General features: G+C 39.3%; 1 protein-coding gene across 3 annotated transcripts; it reads left to right on the top strand.

Annotated features, from left to right (window-relative positions):
- The first annotated feature begins 2,438 nt into the window (after positions 1-2,438).
- coro1cb (coronin, actin binding protein, 1Cb) lies at positions 2,439-16,658 on the top strand. Of its 3 annotated transcripts, none has more exons than XM_062988396.1 (12): positions 2,439-3,342; positions 3,468-4,526; positions 9,757-9,956; positions 10,040-10,162; positions 10,256-10,385; positions 10,948-11,129; positions 11,567-11,686; positions 11,984-12,088; positions 12,222-12,367; positions 12,528-12,585; positions 12,717-12,959; positions 13,887-16,658. In XM_062988396.1, the coding sequence occupies exons 1-12, from the start codon at positions 2,790-2,792 to the stop codon at positions 14,004-14,006; spliced, it is 3,039 nt and encodes a 1,012-aa protein (XP_062844466.1). In that variant the 5' UTR covers positions 2,439-2,789; the 3' UTR covers positions 14,007-16,658. The 3 variants fall into 3 exon arrangements, with proteins under 3 accessions (XP_062844466.1, XP_062844467.1, XP_062844468.1); XM_062988397.1 differs by having other exon boundaries at positions 11,987-12,088; XM_062988398.1 differs by lacking the exons at positions 2,439-3,342; positions 3,468-4,526 and adding an exon at positions 6,061-6,132.
- Positions 16,659-17,341: the final 683 nt, after the last annotated feature.

Consider the following 17,341-nt stretch of genomic DNA (forward strand, 5'->3'; position numbering starts at 1 on the left):
TTTTTGGTAGATTGTTTAACATGGTAACTCATAATATTAACCAAATATAAAAAAGAAGATGATTTATTATATTTGTATATTTATTACACTAAATGTTTTAATTCTGACTCCTGGCAACCATATGGATAATGTTTCAACAGAACATCTTCTGTTTGGACTTCAGGCTTCTTTAACGCTTTGTTCAGTGTTTCTCTAACTGTATCCATCCTATCCACCCTACCTTTAACTCCTCCAAGCCTGTCTTTTCCAATGAATGCATTCCCATGAATGTATTTTGAGGTTACTTAGATTGTTATTATGTTCTATAAAATGTAGTTTTGTTGTGTTACTGTTTGTCTAGTTACTGTAGATGTTTTTGAAAGTTAATACTTCCTGCATTTAAAGATGAAGTGGAATGGCTGTTACCAATAGTTTCCAAACCCTGTACACACTCCAATAATAGTTTCACTGGCAAGCTATTTTAGACATTCACTTACGTGAAGGCCGCCTGGAGATAACAACCAGCAGGGCATCACGAGTTGCTCCACGTACTCTGCACCACTGAGGTCCAGTTATAAAAGTTGCAACAGGTCACTGATAAAACACTAATCAATCTGCTGCTCTGTTCACTACAGCAATAATAATAAAACATTTTAAATTTGTTAAGAATAAAAATATTAATATATACTTCATTCTTAACATATTCTATACAGCTTCAGCATTATAAAACTAGTCTTGGACAAACTCAATTCCAAAAACTCTGGGACAGTGGGTAAAATGCATATACAAACGAGTGATGCTTTTAAGAAAATGCATAGTCATTTAAAATCAAGAATGTGGCACTTGCAAAAACTGTACTGTACTGACTAGTCTATCAGTTTAAGAACAAAGTTTCGCCATGCACAACTGCAAGGAATTTAGAGATCTCAACATTTCTAGTCCAATCAAGATGTAGATTAAGTAGCTCTATGCCAACAATAATTTTAAACATATGCTAAACCGTTGCTTTGCTTATATACAATAGTGGGAAAGACGTGCCATAAAGAATCCAATAGTAGTTTAGATTGTGATATACGATACAATTCACATTAATGTAATATTTACTGTAGTTCAGTCATGTGCTGGGATATGAACTGACCCTCTGCCCCATGCTGCTCTTTGCCTTACAATTCATCATGTCACCACAAGAGTCAAGAGAAGTCAACAGGTCAAGGGTTGTCTATGACTTTGATTAGGTATTTTTGCTTCCTCGTTAACATAGTTAACAATTCATGTCATTGGAGTCAGACTGAAAGGGTAAGAATATAAATTAGTCTAGTGAACACAGGAATCTCTTATCAGCTCACTTAACTATTTAAATGTCAATGACATGATGTCTAATAGCTTGGGCTGTCAGTGACCTAATGCAGTGACCAGTACACATTGCAATAAAACTCCACATGTGTTATAATTAAAGTCTCAATGACAAACAATGCAATAAATCCGGCAGTTTTACACCCAGTTAATTTTTCTTCCACTTAAAATAATAGTTGTTAGGTAGAAATTTAACTTTTTAACTTTTAAGCAGATACTGTTAATAAGCAGATAAGGTTCCATTATTTTTTTAGTCCCCAATCTTCAGTGACAGCTTTACCTGATACTGCCCCAGTTTGCAAACGTTTAAACATCCCTCTACAAATTCCTTTTTTTTGTTAAATTCCTGAGAGAAAACAAGTTTACACATCATCAGGAAACAAATTCAGCCTTATTTAATGCACTGTCATTGCCAATTTGCTGAATTTACCGTGTTATGGCTCATTTACTTTTTTTTATATTGTAAATTAAGCCAATGACAGTAGAAAGCATAGTTAGAAATTACAAATTATTTTAGTTATCCAGATAAATTTTATTAACACAGATAGCTAGCTTATAGGACATTCTATGATTTTTGGCTAGTTAATTCTGGCAAACATCATCTAAGATTTTCTTCCAATATTAGTTCAATGAACTTCAATCAAAGCCAGAGTGTACTGGTGCACTAGCCAAATAGTTTATTATACAACTGGGCTTTATTATAGCTAATGTTTTTGCAAACCAGGACATGGGATTGGGCAAGAATGATTTGTTGACCAGGGTTTTGAAACCTTTTTGATGAGAATCATGGGATATGTTTATTAACGGTGGGTTTTTCCCTTTAACGTCTAATGTGACCTTGGCACCTGAGACTGATCTGAGCCAGTTGTCCAGTTCCCATTTTGGCGCTGTGACTCACTGGCTGCACCAAGAGCCATTTAATTATAGGCATCACAACATGCCTAAAGAAGAGTGATGAGAGTGGAACAAGGGGGAGAATGAAATAGGAGGGGCTGGGCTTATACTAGTCTGTCCCGTCAGGCACATGCAAGCACTAACATGGAGTGATTTTTTTCTGCACAGAGGGAATGGGACAGCAACAAGACAAAGTCCTAGAACAAGAAGAAGTTACTACCAGTGCTGAGAATAACCATGAGCTCTTAGTTGCTCAAAGCTCCTTGTTGGACAACTCTTCCAATCAAGAACAAGTGAAATCTTTTCCTGATGACAACTTTAAGCACTGTCCTGACCAGAATGGGAATGTAACCATAGCTGAAGAGGGCTGGAAGGACTATGAGAATGCGTGGAAAGCAGATCCTCAGCTAACCTTAACGCAAGGTCTGCCCAGCTTGAGGTTGAAACCCTTCTTAAAGGCAACATATGAGCCGAAAAGCCTGGCTATATTAAGCACAACTGAAAAGCAACAGGCAAACAAAACAGAGGAATTGACACTGTCTGATACCAAAGATCCTCCTAGTATGTCTGAAAGTTCTTGTCAAGGCAGTTCAACAGAAGACAACTTTGTGCTCCAGAAAACTAACGATATATCATCTGCATATCCAAGACAGGAAGTGAGGTTGAAAAACAAGCAAGATTTACTTGTTACAAGAGACGGGAATGAGTCAAAGAACCATGACTGCCTTTTTGGCAATAGTGACGACAAAACATCTCCAGGTTCACAAAATACATCTCTATTATCTGATTTATCTGATGCTGACCCTGAGGCTACCACAGAGCTTACCAGTTCAGACAAAGTTCTGGTTAAGTTGAAGATCGAAGAGGACCTTGAGCCGAAAGGACTGAGAACATTCCAATCAGATTTGAATCTAAATGACTCTAACAAGGCATCTACCAATCAGAACACATTCATGACGAAAAATGAAAATGAAGAGTCAGTCCTAATGGTAAAGCACACCACAGCTGAGATTTTACAGGAGATTTTGTGTACCGGTGGTGTGGAGCCACATGTTGGGACAAAAGAATCTTCCAAGAGAAGAAAACTTGAGTCAAATGAACTAGCAGAAGATGCAGGTAAGACTTAACGATATGGGACAACTAGGTGTCAAATATATTATACAAAAATAAATATTTCTTTATTTAAAAAGGTACCAAGTCAAGACCATTTGTAACTCACTCCTGCTTTCCTTCTTTCTTAGACAATGTTGATGAAGCTGAGATAATGACAGCCTTACTGCTCAGAGAAAAAGAGCCTCCGTGTTTTACAGCTGTCATCACACCACCAGTCCAGATTCACATGTTACCTGAGAAAGAAGCAGCTAACTCATTGGATGTGTCCCATTTGTTTGTCTCAGAATCCGAGATTCAGAGCATGATTTCAGATATCTTGGATGCAGATATTCCCACACCAAAAACAAATAAACGTACAGGACCACCACCACCTGTTCCGAAGAAACCTAAAAACCCTTTTAGTAAAGTAGTTGCTTCTAAGGATTCAAATGAAGTAAATGAGCCTAGGCAATATTCTGACCTTCTACTACAGAACATCAGACTGGGAAGGCAAGAAGCTGCAATGGAGTCGGTCAATGAGGACTATGAAAGGTTCCATCCAAACCTTGACATGTTGTCATACTATCCAGAGACATCTTGCTCACCATCCTACATATGCATGACAGAAGGTTTTGATCCTGGGTTTGACCCTGAAGACGATGTTTCAGAAATGTATCCAGATTTTCATAGTAAAGAAACAGACTTATGGAAGGAAATAGTTGATATTCCTCCTGAGAAAGAACGGAGAAAAAAAGACATATCTCAGGTTAGACACATGTTAGAACAAAAGGCAAAAATGAAAGGCCCTCCACCACCAGTACCAAAGAAACCTATAAGCCCATTTGTTGCCCCAGAAAAAGAGAAGATTTCACCAATAATAGACTCTGAGGAGTGTGATTATGAACCCTATATTTACATGGATGATGAGCAACCAGAGCCAACCTGCATCACAAAAAGGTGCAGCATTCCAGACGCTTATAGTGAATCTGATGAAAATGGTTTTGCCAGATACAGACCTGTTTCTGAACTCATTAGAGAAACCAACAAGGTACATGAGAGAAGGATATACCAAGGCAGCCAGGCAAGTGTAACCGAACAGAGGGCTGATGTTGGATACCAGAGTAATAAAATACTGGAAATGAGCAAAAACTTTGATGTTAAAAAATCTCCACCATCTCATATGGAAAGAAAACTGTCACCAAAGAAAGGTAAGTCCAGCATCAAGTTTGTGTTTTATGCTAAAAAAAATAAATAAACATGACAATACAAACCGTATATTCTATTTAATTCTAATACCAGAGTTTGGAGGATTTGCAAGATGTAAATGGCATAACAGTAATGTACTTTTGACTGGGGCAGATTTAAAGTAAAAAAAAATAGCCTTGTGGCTCTCCAGACCTGTAAATGAAAAAGAAAACTAAATAAGGAGGCAGGGAAAATGAATAAAGCATCTCACAATTAAGATCTATTTGCCTTTTCATCATTTTTGCATCAACATTCAGGAGTTCTACGCAGCTCACTTGTGTGGGTGGTGTGTGAAGGACAGGGCTGATTTTGTATAGATGTTGATTTTCAAAATGTAGCTTTAGCTAAAATATATTTTGGATATTATTGCCAAAACAATCTGTTTTATTTAATTTCACATTTGTGTGCAGATTAGTCTAAAAACTTGGGATGTAAGAACTTAGATTATTGCAGAGTGCACATTTGTTGGGATATCTTTTTTAGTTTTTATGCATTTTAGTTTTGGGGTACACTGAGACCCTGATTAGTTTAAGACTGTAATAAAGATTACATTTAGTGATTTATAAGAGACTAAAATAAAAGTATATTTTCCATAAAAATAAGTGGGGTAGGGTATTCCTGCATAGCGTCCGGTGTTTCTTGGTGGAAACTGACCCGCTATGAGCCTGGCGTTGATAAAGAGGTTGATGAAAATAAAATGAAATTAAATAAGTTGTATGAACAGTAAAAGAGCAGGATTTCCAGAAGCCAAACTTTATTAGTTACCTTTACCATGCAATTTGGGCGGCACGGTGGCTAAGTGTGTAGCACTGTCGCCTCACAGCAAGAAGGTCCTGGGTTCGATCCCCAGGTGGGGCGGTCCGGGTCTCTTCTGTGTGGAGTTTGCATGTTCTCCCCGTGTCTGCGTGGGTTTACTCAGGGTGCTCCGGGTGTTTCCTCCCACAGTCCAAAGACATGCAAGTGAGGTAAATTGGAGATACTAAATTGTCCATGACTGTGTTTGATATAACCTTGTGAACTGATGAACCTTGTGTAATGAGTAACTACCGTTCCTGTCATGAATGTAACCAAAGTGTAAAACATGACGTTAAAATCCTAATAAAACAAACAAAACAAACCATGCAATTTAACTACTAAAACAATGCATTTTAGGTTGCACACTTAAATTAGAAAAAAAAAGTTGATTAAATAACAGTAACTTCACATTTTTGGGGGCAGGATGCTATATGGCATACTGTGCACAATGTGAACACAGAAATTATTCTAACTCAAATAAAAGCAAATATTATTTTGGTGACCTAACATTTGTTATCCTGTAATATCTGGTACTGAATGATGGGGTTCAGTGTAATGATTGTGCATGATGGGGTTGGAGGATTGGAGTGAGTGATGATGCTGGAGGAGGAGGAGGGGAGGAACAGCAGAAAGGGCGTTGCTCTCCTTCATTCAGATAAAGAAAAAGGGGGGAAGCTTTTGTGCCCAACAGCAATCCATTAAGGAATTTGGCGCCTGGGAAAACATTAATGTTTTGAAATTAACGGTGCGGAACAAGTCAAAGTGCTTAAAAAGGTAAGATATGATTATTGTGGTATTTATGTAGCAGTGCAGGCTCGATTTAGCGGCATCATTGATTTACAATGCATGCACACAGACATGATCAGATTCTGATACGACTTACCGGCCTTTGCCATTTAAAGCATCAGAATAATGCATTTGCACTTTCTGTAGCTCGTACAGTGATTGCAGATATTGCGGGATGTGTTTATGCTGAGATTTATAACCAGACCTTTCTGTATTAAATAATAGTTGTCATCCTCCATCTCTTTTAGCAGCATTAGCTCAGTTAGCAATGCAAAATTGAATCATAAAAGGACATTTCTGCTGTCTCAGCTTACAACTGCATTGAAACAGACGCAAAGTTAAGATGATCAGATGCGCGTTTATGGTTTGTTGTACTGTAATCTTATGCATGCATATTAATTCATCCAGCATGCACAAGCACATCAGCTGCTTATTGCAGTGCATGTATTGCATTTGTGACTCAGATGTCAATTTGCATGCAAGAACCTGCACCCATTGCACGTATACAAATACTGTATGTACCGATGCTTATTTCTAATATCGTTCAATAGTACGATGGACATTGGGCGTGAACGCGTTTTTGCCATTTTTACTAGGATGCGCACCATTATGCTGCTCGATTTTGAGTCGATTCCGATACGAGAGTCGGTTCCTCGAACATTTTTAACCTGCATGTCTATTAGGATGAACTCGGTGAACTTTTGGTCCACGTACCGGCCACAAAGACACAGCTATCAGGAGACAACGTCAAAAAAAAAGTTGAATTTTACTTACTGGAGGCGACTTAGACTTTAGAGTCGACTCTTTAATACAGCCCGAAATCTATACATCTAGGAATCGACTCCGATTCTAATTTAAAGTGTATGATTGATTAGTCTGCTCGTCTGGGATGAATTAGATAAAATTTTGGTCAATAAATCCGACCAAAAACAAAAGCTTTACTGCAGTTTCCAGTCAGCGACAGAAATAATGTAATATCACAATTTTACTGTGTGGATTCGACACCAAAGCTGTAGAGTTGATTCTTGATTCCAAATGCAGAATTTAAGGACAAACTGTTTTAAACTCTCCCTGCCTTATTTGCAACCAAATTTTGGGCGATGCGTGTGAAACATAACGATAAAAGAACAGCGGTTTAATAAAATGATTTGTTAAACATAACCTTTTGTGATCAGTCAATTTGCCAAGATTCGATTACAGAAATGTTAAGAGTCGACTCCGTCTGTGATTCCTAGAATTGGGAATATGCATTTGAATCACATGCCGTTCTTGTTCGTGCTGAACAACTTTAAGAACGAACTCGGTGAACTCTCCCAAACTGGAGTTCCATTGACAAACTGGAACGTCACACCCATTGCCAGATAGCGAAGAAAGATAAATAGATAGAAAAATAGATCATCTAGTCTGTGTGTGTGTGTGTGAGTGCATCATTTATTCCAAACTGGAGTCGACTCTTATTTCCAATACCACAAATTTGAGAATTCATTCATTTATTTATGTTTGCAATAGATTTTGATAGTTTACACACCTTTTGGTTGTTTGACTGGTTAAAGATAGGAGGCAGAAGTGACAAGTTTTTAGAATTGCACAACATTGCAGGTTGCTTGATTTCATGTATTCTGGAGTCGATTCTGATTCAGTAGTGGGAGTCGAACGCACAAAAGATTCGTGCTGCATGGCTTCGAATTCGATAAACCTAACACTTTTTGGGAGAAGAGTGTCGACTCTCCTCCCATTGCTAGGAAACTGAGAATCAACTGGACTCGACACCCACCCCTAATGACAAGCAGATCTTTTGTTGGGTGGGTGGGTGGGTGGTCTGCTTGCATAAGTAGCAAACTCAGCCATTGAAATGACAAGGCTTTAATTAAGATGGCTCTGTAAACTAAAATGCATCCAGAGAACAAAACAAGCTGGACAGATTAGTTGCGAGAATGTTCTTCACCATACAGGCTTCTTAAAATCAGAACTGTTGGACATTCTGGGTCGTTTCAGGTTGCATGACTTTAAGCATAAATCAATAAACCCACTGTTCATGAATTGGCAGGAGCATTTAGAAATTATTTTACTGATTCTGATTTGAATTCTTGTAAATCTCTGCAATTGCTTTCAATTTAGATTAAAAAGCTCATGACGTACATTGGACATAGCATTAATAACTTTTTGATACAAGTCAGACTGACATTTCCTACTCTCTCTGTTTACATCACGAGTGTTCTAACTTCAATCATATGAGTTTCACTGTGTAATGTGGACTCTCAGTTTCCAAATATGAGATATGAGAAGTGACTCGTCTGGGATTTACTCCAGGCTCAATTGGCAAAGAGATATTTTGGTCATGTGTGTAAAACACTGCCAAAGATATAATGAGGCTTGAAAAAGAACATAAAAAATAACACACATCCGTTACCAGGATGCACATCACTCTACAGGCTTCTAGTTTTCAGACGTTTTGGATTGGCGTCTTATTCTTTTCAAAAGTCGAATACACAGTGAATTTTCGGAATGCATTAAATGATAAACAGTGGTGTCATATTCAAACTTTCACTGTGTAGAGTCAACTCTTCATACCTCACGTGTCAGTGGAGCTCAGTGGTAAACATACTGTCCTAGTGATCAGAATGTCCCCAAATTAAGCCACTGACAAGTTACAATAGTTAGGCCCCTGAGCAAGGCCGTCACTTTGGATAAATGTGTCTGCTGTTATGTAATGCAGTAAATGTAATTTAATGCCTGCAATTGGAGAATTGATTTCATTAAATATTTACAAGATCAAATTGACACCGTGATAAAAAATAATGAGGCTTTAATAATGATGATTTAAAATTGTTCTGCGGCCTGTGAGGATAACATGACCTTACCTTCTGATTATTGAGCTTATGGTGCTTACACAATGTGAGTGATTTTATATACTGCGTCTCTTGGGCAAGAGAGATGGACCTTATATATCTATACAGCTACAAAGGTGGAAGTGTATCATTTTGGCATACAATTATATTTAGATGTGGTATGGTACCTAAATGAAACACCAGTTGGGTTTATTTTACTAAGAGAACATAATGAACAAGTATTTCACTAACCAGAAATGTGTCTGGCTATATGGCTAACAAAAATGGAAGTCTATAATACCCCAAATCTTTTAATACACATGATCAGGTTTTTCCATATGCTTCACTGACATTACTAAATTATGCTTGTTTTTTATTTTGTCCAAAATGGCAAGAATCAGCTTTTAAACTTGGGGAGACTATGGTCGACTCCCAGACAGTAAAGCTGCAAGAAAGGGTTACTGTTGCTCTGTATTCCAATAGTGGTGTACTTTACTCTGCTCCAGCTGCTGTTTGATATTTGCGCATGGTGACCTTGGGCTTGAACGGAGAATTTGTTTATATTTCACCTTTTTGGGAACAAAAGAAGACGATCTTTGTCTCCTGTAAAAAGTTTGCCTGCGATTTCATTCAATGCTCCTATTTTCAACATGCCCCCAGATACATGCAGAAGGTGGATTAGCTACTTTAAACCAATCACCACTTTTAAGAAATAGAATTTTGCTTGATTAAGTAAACATTTACCATAAACAACTTTAAAAGACTTCCTTTTTTCTTCTTTCAGAGATGATCAGACGAGTGGTTCGACAGAGCAAGTTCCGCCATGTGTTTGGCCAGGCGGTGAAGAACGATCAGTGCTATGATGACATCAGGGTATCACGTGTTACATGGGACAGCGCCTTTTGTGCCGTCAACCCCAAATTCGTCGCCATCATCGTTGAGGCCAGTGGTGGAGGAGCTTTCATTGTCCTCCCTCTTCAAAAGGTAATCGACATATCTGAAAGCACAGTTTCTCTTGAGGCTAAGCTTTGCTTGTTTGCATTCTCAATGTTATGTATCTTTTGTAGACTGGCCGTATCGATAAGGCCTACCCTACCGTCTGTGGGCACACAGGCCCTGTGCTGGACATCGACTGGTGTCCTCACAATGATCACGTCATTGCCAGTGGCTCTGAAGACTGCACCGTAATGGTATGAACATCCACATGTGAAGTAATATTGACACATACAGTTGGGTGTCTAAACAAGAGTTTCAATGCTGCTGTGTTTTCTCTGTGCTCTCAGGTGTGGCAGATTCCTGAGAATGGACTCACTGCTCCTCTTTCGGAGCCCGTTGTGGTGTTGGAGGGGCATTCTAAGCGGGTTGGCATTGTGACGTGGCACCCCACAGCCCGTAACATCCTCCTCAGTGCTGGTAGGCAAGATTCTGTTTGGCTTTTAATAATATTTTTTGTTCATTGTTTTTATTCAGCTGCTTTATGCTGTTGAAGGTTGTGGTGGGTCAGACGCCACCCAGAAACAATAGAAAGGACATCAGTTTATTACAGGGCAACACACAGTCATACATTTACTCAGATGCAGGAAGAAAACATCTTATAGTCAGTAATGGGAGGCTAGAATTGAACCCAGGTACCCAGGATAGTTCCCTCATTCCAAAGATGGGAAGGTCAGACAGGGTCTCTTTCCGCTGCGATACGCGATCTCCGGGACTGGTCCATTGTGCCTGTGCAGGGAAGAGAATCTTGTGTCGACTAGGTAAATTTAGTCAACTACATAAGTACAGTTCATATTAATACTACATACTCCCTGTAGATTGTGTTCAGCAAGGTATGATGAACCTAGTTGTTCATCCCCTGTAAAAAAGGGTATTAAATTCAAAATTAAGTTTACATAGGATAGAGTAGGGTTTATGCTATTGGTAGAAGCTTAGCCTTTACTGAAGAGCCAGGCCACATGTACTTTTTCTCTTTGTTCAGGATGTGATAATGTGATCATGATTTGGAACGTGGGCACCGGTGAGGCTCTCATCACACTAGATGACATGCATCCAGACGTCATATTCAGTGTGTGCTGGAACCGTAATGGCAGTCTCATCTGCACCGCCTGCAAGGACAAAAAAGTCCGTGTCATCGACCCACGCAAGGTCAAGATTACTGCGGTGAGTAAAACAGTCGTGGTTAAAACTGGTAGAGAAACACTGAGATGGACGTGTTGCTGTGAGCTTCACACATTCTGCAGAGTGGTTGTGCAGTCCTTTTCAGCAAACTAAAACGCAGTGTCTCCTACTGAACTGCATGTAATCATATGCTATGTCTAAAAGTGTGTCGACACCTGATCATGAAATTTGTTGGACATCCTATTTTAAAACCATGGGAATTTGTACATGATGAAATAGGAACAGCTCTTTCTCAAATCATTGCCACAAAGTTGGAAGCATACAATAACTGACTTTAAATGCCTGTTAAGGCTGTGATGAACATTTGTACTTAATAAATATGATAGATGTCCAGATAATTTTGACCTTATAGAGACTAGCAGTGAAAAGGAAATGTTCACATTTCTTTATATGTTATGTGCTGTTTTCTTAATCTACAGGAGAAGGATAAAGCCCATGAAGGAGCACGACCCATGAGGGCCATCTTTCTTGCAGATGGCAACATCTTCACCACCGGCTTTAGCCGCATGAGTGAAAGGCAGCTGGCGTTGTGGAATCCGGTAAGGAACATGTTTTAACCCTGAGGATTACCATTCGGAAAATGTTAAAGGTCCCTCAGGACTATAGCAAAATCACCCGCTGTAAATAACAAGGAACCCACAACAATCTTGAAAGTTGTTTTTAGACCAAGAAGTACGTGTTTTAAATCATACTGGCACAGAACAAAAGAACAGTTGCATAAACAGTTGCATTTATATCCCTAGACTGTCACAAAATGTGTGACTCAACTTCAACAGTTCACACAATAAGTGTTATACAGAATAAAAATGACATTTAAAACGGCCTCTTATTTCCAGAAGACCATGGACGAGCCGATCTCCGTGCATGAGATGGACACCAGTAATGGAGTTCTGCTCCCTTTTTATGACCCAGATACTAACGTTGTATACCTGTGTGGAAAGGTAAGCAAATTGTTTCACATCTGCTGGTGTCCTTTTTGCAGCTCTCTGGGCACAAAACACACAAAATGTTAAAGATTTTAATGTTATATTCACTCAATAAAATAATATTCTGCTGCTGTTTTTCTTCACACAGGGTGACAGCAGCATCAGGTACTTCGAGATCACAGACGAAGCCCCGTATGTTCATTACCTGAACACCTTCTCCAGCAAAGAGCCACAAAGGGGTATGGGCTACATGCCCAAACGGGGTCTTGACGTCAATAAGTGTGAGATTGCAAGGTACGATTTGGTTTTGATTTTACTGTTGTGAGATTACTTTTTCACCACTTTTTTTAAATACTTCGTTCTTACTGCAGTGCTAAGAGATTCCGCTAGAGGGAGACACTAGTACACTTCTGAAATAAGTCTATTAAATCACCATTGAACTGTGTATTTATAGGTTCTATAAACTTCATGAGAGGAAGTGTGAGCCGATTATCATGACCGTCCCAAGAAAGGTATTACTGACTTTATATTATATAATTGTAAATTTAAAAACATTTGCCTCTCGTGTTGATACACACACATCATGCACTCAATATCTGTATGTAGGTTTATTTACATCTTCTTTTTCACTCCCCTTCGACAGTCAGACCTGTTTCAGGATGACCTGTATCCGGACACAGCCGGACCCGATTGCGCTTTGGAAGCTGAACAGTGGTTTGAGGGCAAGAACGGTGATCCCATCCTGATCTCACTTAAACACGGCTATGTCCCTGGCAAGAACCGGGACCTTAAAGTAATAAAGAAGAATGTTCTGGATAACAAGTCACCCAAGAAAGTGGAGGAGACTTCAGCTCCTCAGAAACCTGCCTCTCCTCAGCTCACCAGAGTAAGAACACCATGTCCTGTATTCTTTAACATTTCTACATTTAATCGACCAGTAATTTAACCTGTTTTAGTTTATTTCTTAAGGCAACAATAGACCACGGACTTTACTGACTCTATGTCTAAGTTTTTGGTCCGGGTGGCAGTAATACTGGGCACAGGGCAGGAATACAACCAGGGCAGGGCACCAGTCCATTAAAAGACAACATACAGCCGCTCAGGTGGCGCAGCAGTAAAAAGAAACGCGCTGCAACCAGGGCTGGATTCTGAGAAGCGCCGTATCGAATCCAGCCTTGCTTTACCGGTTCGAAGCTGAGTGGCTATATGAGCAACGATTGGCCGGTTGCTCATGTGGGGGGTGGGACAAAGAACCGGATGTGGGTCTCTCTCTGTCAGAATGCGATTGCGTTCTCTGCCGGCTGATTGGAGGCGCTTACACAGAGATGGGAGGGGGTGCCCTTAGGGTGTGTCTCTCCGCATGCAACGCTAGGTGGCGCCAAACTCGTCAATGTGTGGGTGGCAAAGATGCATCTGGCTGCTGCTCGTGTTTCGGAGGGGATACGGGTTAGCTTCAATCACCCCCGTCAGGGCAGGGTTCGGCATAGACAGAGAGGAAGCACGATGCTAATTGAACAATTGGATGCGCTAAAAGGGGAGTAAAAGGGGTAAAAAAAATTTTTTTTTTTTAAAAGACAACATACAATCGCTCATGCACACCTAAGGGCAATACAGAGTAATTTACCTTGAGCATGCTATCGAGAGGCAGAACGAATGCCACACAGAAACTTAGAGAACATGCTAAATATTTTCCAGACAGTGAAAAAGCTAAAGCGAAAATCAAATCTAGGACCTAATGTTGGTGTATTATTTTATTTTAGTTATTTTTTCATAGTTTAACTTTTAATAACCTGAATTTGTACTGTTGTTGCAGAAGAATGAAGTTAAGTTGGAAGAACTGCTGCGGGAAGTGAAATCGCTCAGAGACCTGGTGACCCTTCAGGACCGAAGAATTGCCAAACTGGAAGATCAGGTGGCCAAAGTAACGATTTGAATCACCGTGTCAGTGTAAATATAGAAAGAGAAATCACAGCCGGGCAGGGGGCCAGTCACTGCCGAGAATTTAGCAATTCGACTTGACCATTCCGCTTGGTGTTTTCTCTCACGATGACGACTTGAAGCAACATTCCGAGATGGACCTTTTCATCTTGTGCTTTGTGTCCTGTTTTTGTTTGTTTTAAGCTGATGGACATTGATTTTACCTGATAAATATTTTAGACTTCATGATTTTCTTACTTTATTTTTGTAAGTTGTGATTGTTAGAATTTTTGCACCAAGTCCCTAGTGTGTTTCTATGGGCACATCAGTATTGCTTTTCTTTTCTTATTTCTTTGTGCTGCCAAATGTGAGGTGCACTTGACTTGTATATTGTTTTCATTTTTTAGCTGTTGATAGAATATGTAATGACAACATGGACTTTTAAACTGTTTGACTGGAAGGTTTGCTGTACAGAGGTTTTGGGTTTGTGTGACTGTGAAGCTCAATGATGTGAAAACTGAGGAGGTAAAAAGACGTTAACCGGCACGAGAAGGAAATCCTACAGCCAGAGCAGTATTAAACAGCATGGTGGCTGATTTACCATAATTTACTGTACACAAAGTCCTCTGTTTATTCTCTGCTGCCAAGTATAGTGGATTTCAATCCTCGCTTTTACATACAGGGTTTACTAGCCATAAAAAGCAGTAGTTAACTGACTAATATATTTAACAAGTTCTCCAACAGCAATAAATCAACAGGGTTTGTGCAGTATAACTGCTACTGCTACTCTTGACTTAATCTGTTAATCGCTTATGATTATAAAATGCTAGGAGTGGTGAGTAGCTTTATACTGGAAATACACCAGAACCCGCAGTATTTGTCCTTTCTTTGTCCTGGTTTCCATTACAACTCTTTAAGAATGGATTACATTATATAGCAAGGTTTGGGTGTATTTACATGTATAATATAAAATTTGGACTTGAATTGTTCTCTGCTTGAAACGTTTGGGTCAGATTGTGCTATCTGGTTAATCCATTTGCCCCTTTACTTGTTCCTATCATTTAGTGAAAGAGGTCATCAAATGTCACCAACAGTTAGCCTAATTAATTTAAATTAAATTTAGAGATTTTTTACAAATCACATCATATTTTGTGCAGCTGTAAAATCAGGTTTAATTTAACCAGACATAATTTACATCAGTAAAACATAAGGACCCAGTCCTGAGTCTGTAGGCTGGAAGGATAGTATTCCCGTATTCCCATTACAAAACAACACTTAGCTCATTTGTATGAAAGGAGTGGTTGGAGCCCTTCTAGTACATTGACCTGGCCAAAGTGGTCAGTGAGACCCTGAAGTTCCTTATGAAGCCAGCGTTTGCCCTCACCCTCCTTCAGATAGGTAGCTGTTGTGTGATTGGGTAGCCTCACCTATTGGATGGGGCTTGAAAATGACTAAATAGAAAAAAAGGGTTCAAAATAGTACACCACCAATGGCCTCATTACTATTTTATATCTAATATATGATACATCATCAACATGGTCGAGGAAAAGCTGCCAAATACGAAAGGTTTGAAGTGTTATCTGTGTCACCAGTGCTGAAAATGCAAATCAATGCAAAAACCAGTTAATTCTGTGCATCAAAATGTCTAGGAGTTAATTTAGTCTAGTAGTAGAACTATTTCTAACATTCATATCTAGGACTTGGCTTGACTGACAGTTTTGAAAGCCTGCATGTAATATGTATTATAAGATCTCCTCACTAGATCACATAGTGCTCTACAAGACTCTGATTTAGAAAATTCCAGGTAAATCATTTTACATTTGCTTTTCGTTTTAGCTCGAGCTCTTTAGGGAGCTACTTGGCTGTGTTCTATCTCAGATGAACAGCATTCCTGTCTCCCATATCAATCATGCTGCAACATTTTGGACGTTTGTGTGATCAGAATGTGACCTGCCCAATGGAACTGCATGAGCTGTAGATCATAAAGATGCAGTTGGCTGGCTGCACATATCTCAGAGGAAGCACATGCCAGCCTCAGTCTCCTAAATTGGTGGTTGTAGTGTGATGGAAACTCAAAATGCAAGTGGGAGTTTTTAATGCCTGATTTAGGGTAATAACAAAAATAAAACATTAGGTTGTAACTGTGTGCTAATGTAGTGTGAAGATCAATTCATATCTTTTGCATATGCCATGTAAGTTGTAAATTGTAATTACAATGTAAGTTTGGATCGTAGTACTTGCAGAATCTGACAGCAGAGTTGCATTTCTGTTTGACTACTGTTAATAAAAACAACTCCATTCATTTAGCTGTTTTGTTGATTTAAAATGTAAGTACATCTTCAGGAAGCCTGTGGTACCTTCACATGTTCCACCTTGTTTTCTAGTTACACTGTAGCTCAATCAGCCTTTTTTATTTAAACACACCCTCCTCTGAGCCGATATTCAGTACAGGTTTCCTTAGAGCAGTGGTTACCAGCTGGCCCTCGCCTGTGTAAACGATCTGTAAACGTAGTGGTGCCTCTTTGTGTATTACTGATTTGAGCCCGGCCCCTTCAGCACAATCCGGCTGGAGCTTGGTCGACGTGAACCTGAACCGTCTTGTGCATGCATTCCGGGTTTCACCTAAACAGAAAAAGTCTGCCCTACAATAAATCCTGTTCATATTTGGTTTTGGAGTCAGCGTGGTGTGTTCATGTTTCACGAGTGTGTATCTGACTTGTTAACTTTGGAAATCTTCAATTTACTCTATTTCTTTTTACTCTTTTTATTCCAGATGTAGTTATTTAGCCAACATGTGTCTGAAGTTTGTTTCTTTAGGCTTTACTAGAGATAAAAGTCTAAATAGAGCTGTATTTAACTGCTGATTTCACCTTTTAAACATTTTTAATCATTTATTCATTCATCAGTGTATTTTTACATTTGGAATTGCTTAATTCTGGTTAAGATCATGATGGATTTGCCATCATTGGTACAGATTTAGCACAATGCCACTCAGAGACAGTGACCAGAGGAAAGTATTGAACCCAGGCCGCTAAAACTCATGTCCCTATGTGCTACCCACTAAACCAGATGCACCACAGTTCTGCAGTTTTTAATAATGAAAAGCCACATTTAAATATCTCCTGGATTTTACCTCATATCTTTTAAATTCTGGGTGGAGCCAGAATGCATAGGTGTCATCTGGGTACTCTGGTTTACACCCACCTCCTTAAAACATTTACATTATCAGCATTTAGCGAATGTTTTTAACAAAAGCGAGTTACAGTACTGTGACAGTATATTGTCTAAGCAATTGACGGTTAAGGGCTTTGCTTAAGGGCCCAGCAGTGGCAACTTGGCAGTGGTGGGGCT

The sequence above is a fragment of the Trichomycterus rosablanca genome, chromosome 26 (assembly GCF_030014385.1).
Source record: "Trichomycterus rosablanca isolate fTriRos1 chromosome 26, fTriRos1.hap1, whole genome shotgun sequence".
Classification (NCBI taxonomy): Eukaryota; Metazoa; Chordata; class Actinopteri; order Siluriformes; family Trichomycteridae; genus Trichomycterus; species Trichomycterus rosablanca.